The sequence below is a fragment of the Penaeus chinensis genome, chromosome 32 (genome assembly GCF_019202785.1).
Source record: "Penaeus chinensis breed Huanghai No. 1 chromosome 32, ASM1920278v2, whole genome shotgun sequence".
Taxonomy (NCBI): Eukaryota; Metazoa; Arthropoda; class Malacostraca; order Decapoda; family Penaeidae; genus Penaeus; species Penaeus chinensis.
Window position 1 is genome coordinate 21,824,374 of NC_061850.1, and position 11,563 is coordinate 21,835,936.

General features: G+C 34.4%; 2 protein-coding genes across 3 annotated transcripts in view; both read right to left on the reverse strand.

Moving 5' to 3' along the window:
* The window catches only part of LOC125042577, an 18,833-nt gene extending 16,263 nt beyond the window's left edge, over positions 1-2,570 (reverse strand). Inside the window, exon 1 of the mRNA XM_047638299.1 lies at positions 2,449-2,570. The gene's annotated coding sequence lies outside the window, so the exon portion shown is untranslated. The remainder of the gene's footprint in view (positions 1-2,448) is intronic.
* Positions 2,082-9,635, reverse strand: LOC125042576. Of its 2 annotated transcripts, none has more exons than XM_047638293.1 (5): positions 7,542-9,635; positions 5,028-5,125; positions 3,749-3,812; positions 3,018-3,113; positions 2,082-2,595 (listed from the first exon to the last, which is right to left on the reverse strand). In XM_047638293.1, exons 1-4 carry the CDS (start codon positions 8,521-8,523, stop codon positions 3,034-3,036), a joined length of 1,224 nt encoding a protein of 407 aa, XP_047494249.1. In that variant the 5' UTR covers positions 8,524-9,635; the 3' UTR covers positions 2,082-2,595; positions 3,018-3,033. The 2 variants fall into 2 exon arrangements, with proteins under 2 accessions (XP_047494249.1, XP_047494250.1); XM_047638294.1 differs by having other exon boundaries at positions 5,052-5,125; positions 7,542-9,631.
* Positions 9,636-11,563: the final 1,928 nt, after the last annotated feature.

Sequence of the window (11,563 nt, forward strand, 5' to 3'; positions counted from 1 at the left end):
CATGGGCTAGTGCTTCAAGTCACTGTGGAATGCCATCATGAATTTGTTTGTGGGATGACTGTGCATTGGTCTTATCAAGGCATATGATTTGCTGTGGGAGATTCTAAGACTTAGAGGAATTCCAACAAAGATTATTGGATTAATATCAAGCCTGTATACTGGTACTGAAAGTGTTGTAATATGTTGTGGGGGCCTATCTAGCTTCTTCCCATCAAGAGTATAACAGGCATCAACACTTTTCAACACTTACATGTATTGGATAATGTGTAGAGTTCCTATCCAGAGTCACTGTCTGACAACACTGGCCAATATCAAGATCACTGACTTTGACTTTGCTGATGATGTTCCTATCCTGAGTCTCTGGAAATTCTAGTGCTGGCTCTTGATGCATTTAGCAATGAGGTGATGCCCCTCAGTCTTGGAGAAACCATTCCGTCAGTACTTGCTTGCAGTAAGGTCATTGAAGTCACAGAGCTTTACATACCTTAACAGTTTTGCACTGTGGAAGTGAAACCTAGATGTATCCCATGCCTTGGAGTCTCATCTTGATGCCTTTTGTAAAAGGACTTTGCACCGGATTATAGGGTACAGTTGTCAGGACCATATGTTAAACTTGCGGTTACACCATAATATTGGCATAGGACCTTTTACTTGTACAAGTAACTCCTAACTTGCTTCCCATAGATAATCCTGCAAATCAGTTTACTCCTCCCAAGACAACCCAAGGTGGAGGAGGCCTGTGGGATGACCAAAGAAGTCGTGGCATGGGTATAGTGATCAGACTTGTCACAAGGAGTTAGAGATGGGCTGAGGCCCTGTCTGGTGGGTTGCCATGAAGGCCCCTCACAGCTGGAATAGAAAAGTTGATGCATCTGTGCTTCCTTGTCAGCAAAAAATAAGTTGATATTGATGAAATGCGCACAGAGAGAGAGAGAGAGAGAGAGAGAGAGAGAGAGAGAGAGAGAGAGAGAGAGAGAGAGAGAGAGAGAGAGAGAGAGAGAGATATTGCACACCGGTAATTGTGGTTTATTATTACTTCAGAAGAGAGAGAGAGGGAGAGGGAGAGGGGAGGGAGAGAGAGAGAGAGAGAGAGAGAGAGAGAGAGAGAGAGAGAGAGAGAGAGAGAGAGAGAGAGAGAGAGAGAGAGAGAGAGAGAGAGAGAAAGAGAGAGAGAAAGAGAGAGAGAGAGAGAGAGAGAGAGAGAGAGAGAGAGAGAGAGAGAGAGAGAGAGAGAGAGAGAGAGAGAGAGAGAGAGATATTGCACACCGGTAATTGTGGTTTATTATTACTTCAGAAGAGAGAGAGAGGGAGAGGGAGAGGGAGGGAGAGAGAGAGAGAGAGAGAGAGAGAGAGAGAGAGAGAGAGAGAGAGAGAGAGAGAGAGAGAGAGAGAGAGAGAGAGAGAGAGAGAGAGAGAGAGAGAGAGAGAGAGAGAGAGAGAGAGAGAGAGAGAGAGAGAGAGAGAGAGAGAGAGAGAGAGAGAGAGAGAGAGAGAGAGAGAGAGAGAGAGAGAGAGAGAGAGAGAAGAGAGAGAGAGAGAGAGAGAGAGAGAGAGAGAGAGAGAGAGAGAGAGAGAGAGAGAGAGAGAGAGAGAGAGAGAGAGAGAGAGAGAGATTTACACCAGTAATTCTGGTTTATTATTACTTCAGTTGTAATCAGTGTGCATTTATGACTACTCTATTCCTTTCCTAATTTGTTATATTTATAGTAAATGTAAAATAAATATATAAAAACAATTCATATTCATTAATTTTCTATTTCTATATATCTTGTACTACATATGAACTTGATAAGGTTACATCCATAATGCCATTATCCAAAGATTTGTAACACTTCTCTCTTGTAAGTTATTTGGCTGATTTTTTCCTTTTTCTTTTCTCTGCTTTGCTTTACCTGATACTTAAACGTGAAATAAAGCCATCATTGTGATGTGCGATTAAAAATATTTTATATTTTTCTATGTTATTTAACCCTTAGATGCTAGGAGGGCATGTCCAATGGCCTTTTATTTATTGATTTTTTTGGCCCCAACAGTAAAAGAAGAGACAACTTGAAACTGCTAAAGGAATATCAAAATGAGTATCAGAAAATAAAATTCATTTATTAACTCCAATACAGGAAGAAAATGTATAAATATGAAGCAAGAACAGAAGTATCATACTTGTTTTGAACAAAATATTTCTGCATAATCCATCTGTTCCTGCATTCCTAGCTCTCACAGCCATATGTTCAATATAGCACATTCAAAAATTACTCACCCAAAAAAATTGTGTGGCTTATAATTATATATTATATAAACACTTTTCATATATACACACACACATATACATACATATATATTGCACAATGCATATGTAACAAATATTTTTTTTCCAATTTACTTGGAAAATTCTAAATTCATTACATATGAAAACAGGGATAAATAATGACTGCTTAAACCTGTACGTACGTTTTCTCCAATGTTATACCCGTGGATCCTCAGAAAAAGTGGGTTATCTGGAATAACAAGTACCCAAACTTTGCACTAAGGGACTGATTTCAACACTGGGTCCAATGCAGAGTCCTAGCATTTTGTGTAAGCATAAAGCTGCTAGTTCTGAAAAATAACAGTATTTTATCATCACCACATAATGTAACAATGTAGTATCTTTTGAAATGTATAACATAATTTAATTAGGGTATTATTTATAACTGGAAATAAAAAATACTTAAAGTACATAATACTATAGCTGATATTCACAGGACTCAAATAAAGTTATTCTACCTAATCAATGCTCAGATAAGAAAGTACTAATATTTATTTTCACCCTCTATTCTTAACCTTAGAGCATCCTCAAAAGTTTAAATCAATTGAAGATAACAGTATTTTACAGTACACTTAAATGAAATATTCCTTGGCAAAGAGACTGACTATGCCACTTCCTATCCTATCTCTGAGGCATTCTCACACTTACAAAAAGTTCTCAGTCAACACAATAACAAGCATAACTCAGGTATCATTTATATGTACCAGCTTACCTGACTATCAAATATATCAGGAAGAGTCTTCCTTAATGTCCAGTGGGTCGACATCCCCATTATAATAATCAATATCTCCACAGTCATCCAAAGGCTCTGTAAACAACAAATCCGCATTGTAACAATAGATAAACACTCAATAAATGAATAAAAATAGAAACAAAAATGATAGCAACAACTAAGCTGAAGCAGCTGGTGATGGCATTACATACATGCCATGCCCACTGTGAATTTTATTTATTGATTGTTTTTACACTTAGATGGCTCCACACAAGTACCAAGTCACCAATGGGCCAAGTATGAGTACTACCAGTCAAACCTGTTAGTTCTTTTCCTTAATTTTTGAAAATATTTTTTGATATCTAATATTGCTGTTGGTGATGTTTTTAACATTGTAATAATCAATGTCTTCAATAAAAATAACAGCATCAATATTGATAGTCTTCGTAAAAAAATATATATATTTTTCCCGCAAACTCATGGAAAGGTGAAATCTGGTGAGGTCACAAGGTCCACTAAATTAATCCTTTGTGGATAAGATATGCAGAGCCATCCATATGCAGAGACATTTCACAAAACAATACTACAGTGAACACAATATTTTACCAGGGACTTTGGGTTAATGCATACTTTTATATTCAATATGTAAATTCAATTGATTTGAGCTACTTATTAATTAGGCCCTTCATAAAAACACTGCATTTCCTTAGATAAATGCTTCTTCAACTTACCATCTTTAATTTCAATGAAGTCAAAGGGATTCTCATCATTTGATTCATCAAATCCATCACTATCCTGAAAGACAAAACAGATTGCTTAACACATTAAGAGAAAATAATGAGTTTTATTTTTCATATAATAAAATAATATTTATGACTTTGGCCGGACTGCAGAAACTTTGCACCAGTAGTAACCCAACATTCAAACTAAGAATACAAGTTCTTCCCTTTAATAAAGAACTATGAAATATGAATAAAAGTACTGTTCTTTAATTTTTTTTTACCTATGCTTTCATGAGTTACATGTTCCTGTTTTTAGAGTTATTAACCCAATCACTATGGATTTATGTGCTGTAGTTTTTGTGAATTTTGTTACATACAGATGGCTCCACATGTGCTCAGCCACCAAGAAGTCTATCAGTAGGTGCTAGTGACCAGTCCTGATTTCCCCATTCCTTGAAAATGCAGGAAAATGTCCCCCCCCCCCCCCCCCAATACTATTGATATCAATATTGTTATCATTCTTACTGATATAATGATTATCAAGTTGTTATTCAAGTCTTGGTAACATTAAAGACAATGAAAGGGTTAAACAGGTGGGATAGGTAAACTAATGACTGACTCCTTGGTTAACCAAGCACTTGTAGAACCATCTGTGTCCAAATACAATAAATAAAATTATATTACAGTGGGCATAACATGTATTCTTGCCAATGGGTTAATATAAATCCATATTGGGTTATTCGCACCTAGCAGACTACAGAGTAACTTAAAGGTCAACCTACAAGTTTTCTTTTGAGTTTATTGTGCATCTAATTTCATCCTTCAAAACATTGGCAACTGGTAATTTGATATGGCAAATAATCACATATAACAGGTCATGGCTGATCCCGTTACAAATCTCTGCCCTGTTCATGAGGATAACATCTTGCACATGCTACCATGATCTGAACATTCAACAATGAGCAGAGTGCACAAATAAATGTACTTTTTCACCTGGCCCTACCCATTTTTTCCCCCCCCCAATTGAAGCTTGTTCACAACATCCACTACTATGAGACTAATTAGATAAACTCTTCTACTTGACTAAGGGAAGTATCAATTATCAAATTATAATAATAGTAGCCAATAATGGATCCACTGAAAATTGTTATATATTACCATTGATGAAATCCCTCTACATTTGAGCAAAATCCACTAGCATGATCAATTGGCAACAATGAAAACAGATTCACCACGTAAAAATTGGCCCAGCACATCAGAGATTCACCTAACTACATTTTCTTCTTACTATGGCATAATGAAGTTTTCTTACTTGATGTAGAAAAACCTGTGGCTTTTGCTCATTCTTCTTATGACAGGGAGATTCTGCAGACAATCTGATGTCACCTGAAATGTTTTTTAAGTATTAACTTCACATCGAACATGGATCCTTAGTACAGAATTCCTTCCTCTTGTCAAAATAATATTTCTGCTATCAACAATAAAATATAGTAATTATTTATTTATTTGACAGTAAAGGAAACAAAGAAATCCCATATGATGCCCTTATATCATGACATTTTTTTGCTCTCTATAAAACCTTCCTCCAGCCTAAATCTACAGAAACTGAAAAATCTCTCTCTCTCTCTCTCTCTCTCTCTCTCTCTCTCTCTCTCTCTCTCTCTCTCTCTCTCTCTCTCTCTCTCTCTCTCTCTCTCTCTCTCTCTATATATATATATATATATAAATAAATATAAATATAAATATAAATATAAATACATATATAAATATAAATATAAATATAAATATATATATATAAATAAATATATATATATAAATATATATATAAATATATATATAAATAAATATATATATAAATAAATATATATATAAATATATATATAAATATATATAATATATATAAATATATACATAAATAAATATAAATAATATATATAAATATATATATAAATAAATATATATAAATATATATAAATATATATAAATACAGATATAAATATATAATTACATATGTAAATAAATATATATAAACAAATATATATAAATAAATATGCATAAATAAGTGAATAATGTACATACACATTTATAAATGCATATAAATGCACATAAACACACACACACACACACACACACACACACACACACACACACACACACACACACACATATATATGTGTGTATATACATATGTATATACACACATATATGTGTGTATATACATATGTATACATATATGTGTATATATGTATGTATATGTATGTGTATATATGTATACATATTTGTATATATATATGTATACATATATATGTGTATACATATATATGTATGTGTATATATGTATATATGTGTATAAGTATATATATAAATATATGTATATACAAGTATATATGTATATATACGTAGATATGTATATATACATATATATGGATATTTGTATATATTTAAATGTGTATGTGTTTATATGTATGTGTGTATATATATAATATCTATATATATATATATATATATATATATATATAATATATATTATATATATATATATATATATATATAAAGATATATGTATATATCTGTATCTATATATGTACATGTGTGTATATATATGTATATGTATATGTATATGTATATGTATATGTATATGTATATATATGTATATATGTATATATGTATATGTGTGTATATATATGTATATGTATGTATATATATGTATATATACATAATGTATAAGTAGATGTGTGTGGGTGGGTGTGGGTGAGATCTCTCTGCAATGATTATGTGGATTCTGTTCTGGTTTGTCTTAAAAAATGCCTCCATTCAAGGCCTTTTACTTGTGTTAGTAAAACTTAGCAATGATAAGAAAGAAAGAAAAATTGCCATATAAAGAGGATCCCATATTTCTTTACCCAAGAGGTAAAATTTAGATTTTAATATTACTTTTGCACCAAATGAAAAGGTATTTATGGGTTGTTTTCCCATAATCCTTACTGTTGAAATTTCCAGGATCAAAGACAGGAGTGACCATGAAAACTTGTTCTACTTTATCAAGGCAGCCCCTTTGGAAGTGATGCAATAAACACAAGACAAACACTAAGATTTTTGTTTTGACCAATTCAGTTATCAGAATAAACTATTAAGGTAACGCTAATATTGAAGGTATAATGCATATCTAAAATTTCACTAGCATTTTCATTTATTCATGCTATGAATGTTTTCTGAGACAGTTCCTTTACATGTTTAAGAAATTGCTGTCTTGTCCTCTTGAGAGATAGTTCACAATGGTTAGAAACTTAAAAAATGGGGAGACGTGGTGACACTTGTGTGACACAGACAATGCACTTCAAATTCTCTGCTGTCAACATGCATTTGAAATTTGTTTCTTAAGAGCTCAGGGTTGCAAGAACACTTAAGGCATAACAGCCCATACATAGCTTAGCTTGATGGCTGATGACACAGTTGTGGGTTGCACCCATCCCTTTAAATGGGTGTTATAGTAGTAAAATTACATTTTTATTATTTATATTATTTCTACATTATTTTTGGATATATTTTGTATGCAGATATACAAGAATTGTTTCTGGAGTAATAATCAAAATTTTATCCTATACTCAACATTAGCGGTACCTTAAGTGTTTCAGATCCTGAGACACAAAGTTTTCCACGTAGTGCTTCATACAACTGGCTCTCTCACTGGATCCCCTTTTGGCATCCGTTTTGTCCTACAAGTACATGATAGTTTTCCCTGACTGTACATGAAGTATTCCAAAGTTACAGGTCCATAGCTTTCTTTGATAGAACCGGGTACCTGCATAAGTCCTTGGAGTAGGAAGAGTTTGCCGGAGGTCCATAGCTATGGTGTGGTGTGTTGTATCTTGATTATTCTTTGTCCGAGCAATTCTAGGCCTTTGTAAATGTAGGCTTCTATCTCTCTTGACTTCACTAATGCATGCTGCATCAGCATTTTCACCCAAACCATGAAGTGGATTTCTCTGTTCTTCATACTTATTGCAGAGATCTACTTTTGGAGGGTCTAAACTGAGGTGGAAATCCTCCTTAAATACACTCCTATAGTATGACAAGGTCACCATACTCTCCTTTGGATGCTCATCTTCAAGCCACTTTTGGTATAATCTGTACATTTTACTGATACTAAGATCTTTGGGCCTGTTTGGGCTTTTTGCCTGACTGTAATGACTTGAAACAGATGGGAAACTCCTTATGTGTTCCCTTACCAGCTCACGCCTCTGAGGTGCCACTCTCGTTGCAGTCCCTCCTAACCCCCTCCTGTCCCTTTCTATCACACCTGGTGACTGCAGCTTGCACATAACTGTGCGCACACGTTTTCTGGATATGCCATGAATAGACAGGAAGCCAGCAGCACACACTTCATGCTCAATTTTACCACTCATTACTTTATACTTAAGTGTTTGCGTACGCCTCGACTGCTTGCCTGGCTCAACACGCGATCGCTGCACACCGACACTATGAACGAGCCGAGATATATACTCATTTTGCCTTTCATAATTTCCAATTTGCCAGAACTGCTCGAAAACAGCGTTCACTTTATCACCAAGGCGGGCCATGCAACCGCAATTACACAGGGGCCCAACAGACCTAGCTGGCATATTTTTGCCAGTGCTAGCACTAACGTATGCAACACCAGTATTACGTTTCTTCTTTGCAACCTCAAGTTTCCAAGTGTCAGGGCGTCTTACACGCCTGTCTGACCTTCCACGCTTTGCGGTCGAGTCACTGGCTTTACCAGAATCATTCATGGCTACTACCATACACACAAAATACGCACAGAGTCATTGGGATCGTGACCGAGACTTCCCATTCGTCCCTCACGCGATGCGCCGCGCTCATTGGCTGCACGCGGGGGTGTGTCTGGTGCGCTTAGGCCCCGTCTATTCCCAGATTCTGCTCCCAGCCGGCGGCGGTGGGGCCCAATATAGTCGAAATGGATAGTGAAGGGGTATTTCTATTTCATTCTCATCCTTATACCCGAGGCCTATATCCACACAATTTGGAACCAAACCGAGCAAAGACTAGAGAGAGAAAGATATAAGAGAGCACGTATAATCTCTTCGAAATAAACGTGGCGACGGCGGTGCTGCCAACTATCGCCGGGCGCACTAATTTCAGATATAAACAACCTGGAAGTGACTTGCGTTGTTATCCATCATTATTTCGTATTATTCTTATTATTAGTACATATTTAAAACTACTCATAACAACAACGATTTACCACCATCCACGTACATATAGTGATTATCTATATATGAAAAAAGTTACGTATAAAGACTCAATAACACATAAATAATCATCAACGTACACAAGAAATAAAATATGAAAAAAATATAAAAAAGGAAAATGGAAAAGAAAAAAAGACGAGGAAGAAATCGAGAAAAGAAAGGAAAAACAGGTGATAAAATACTAAAACAAGCACACATAATGACATGATTTAGAACATACATAGAAAAATGAAACTTTGAACTAGTAATCCAAGTTTACATGCAAAACCAAAGAAAAATAACAGTTTTATAAAGGCATATTGTGCTTCCCATATCTACTGTTAAAAAAAGTGTTCTTTGCAACTGCATTACAACAAAATGCATTAAAAAAAATCATTAAAAGTACAAAACTGTGAATACATTGCTAATGTATATCATTTAAGTAATTAAATTCTCAGTTCATGTGCAAAAGATTGGAGGAATTACAAAATAAAAACTAAACATTCTGACTTCTCCATGCATACAAGGAAAGGAAGATTACATAAAATACAAAACAGAATGAATATTGATGCACAGTACGATACATCAATTAAAATGCAGTATAAGTTTTACACAGAAATAACTAAAACAAAAATGAATAAAGATTGTTAATGTTAATGGAAATAAAGCAAACTTGGTGTAAATATACATACCATGAAGATTATCTGATTCAGACTCTGTGGATAATTAAGAAAGTATTAAACATTGTAACAAAGAACAAAATGATTATATGTGACATACCTTAATAACTTTTCTGTTTTTATGAGGGAACACCATCAAATTTTCCGTTTCCTCTTCCCCTCTCAGGTCATGATTCCTAAATTTTGAGTAAAACAAATAATATTTAATAAAATAGATTTAAATAATTTCTTTCCAGGCATCATTACAAATATCACAATGAGATACATTTACAATATCCAGTTCATTTCACAATGTTTATAAATCTTTAGGCTTTAAAATGTTCTCAAAAATTTTCCTCTTTTTAAACAATCCATCATTAACATGCTTGGATGAAAGTGATACTGCCTTGAACAACAATCTTTTAGGTGTATAAATACATAATTGTATCTGACATACATTAAAAAATACCCAGTAAAGTATGAGATTACATTATCTTCCAAACTATTTTTAAGGTCAGAAAAATCTGATTCTGAATTTTGTCAAAAAAAAAAAAAAAAAAAAATCACAACTATCTGATGAAACACGATTTACTGATTTTATAACAGACTGGTTTTTCTATATCTTCCTCTTCATTGATGCATTTTTAATAGTGGTGCATGGCAAATCACATTTTCTGCAAGGACTCTGAATTCTTTCAACTTTTTAAGTTTACAATTATTATTTTTCCAGATGCCTTTAGCCTTGCCGTGCATGTGATCTGCAGTAATAAGTAATGAAGATATCAAGATTCAAACTGTTTTACAATGGTTCAACAGAAACACACACCGATGCACACACACACACCTCCCAATCACCATGCTCTTACTATTATCATGACCTATTCTTATCCTTTCAGACATTATTTTCAGCCTGTGTAGATTATTTCATGGATCACTGAGTGTAGTTTCTCCCTTTCTTCACGATAATGTCATTCAGGGGCATCATTTCAGCTTTATCTTGGGAAGGGTAGGGATGGTCAAGTGAAGCAAACAAGAATTTAGAAAAGCAAGCTTTACTAGGGCCGTTTTAAAGCCATAACCAGACTTATATTGGTGTAATTTAGTATATAAAAAAATAAGTATACATTTACAGAAAAATGTAATAGCACTGTAATAATAAAAACAAAACTAGTCACTAATTTATGAAATAATCTGAATAGGCAAAAAACTTTTAGAAATTTAGAAAATAGGTTGCAACCACTGCTGCATGGAGAGTAAGTCCACAATGATCGGGAGCAGGATCAAGGTGCCAAGCACTCGATAGGGAAATATGGTGATTGGATGAGTGTCTGGAGGCAAAGTCCCAAGGTTTGGAGGAGTTTTGGTCATTATGTCTGTGGATTTCTGAAGGATGGCTGGAGCAACAGGGACTTCGAAAGATTACTTCAAAAACATTACCAGTATTTGCAATGGAAAATAACAAGAGATTCATGCATATTACAGTGTTGATAACTTAAAGAAGGCATAATAATTACAAGATTGGATGGCTGTGTGAAAAAAAAAAAAAAAATCCCAAATTTCTTATCAACTTGCAAAGGAAATACCATATGTGAAGAGGGCCTTTACTTTCTGTCCTTTGATCCACTACAGACAAAATTCATCTAGTATCAAAAGGCTGCGTGAAACTGAAATTATTCCATAATAACAATACCATATCTGCCATAACAACTACCATATACAGTACCATACATGTCACTTACAAAACCATTCCAAACTTTCTCTAACAATAATTCTTATCACAATAATTACCTTTTAGTTTCGGAATATGTAACGATGGCACAGCATCCTTCCTCAAGTTTCTCAAGCGCTGAGGCACAGGCAGGTTCAGCATTTCATATTTCAGGTTTCTTTCATAGTCCGTTTTCTTGAAATGGATACTGCAGACTCTTGCACTG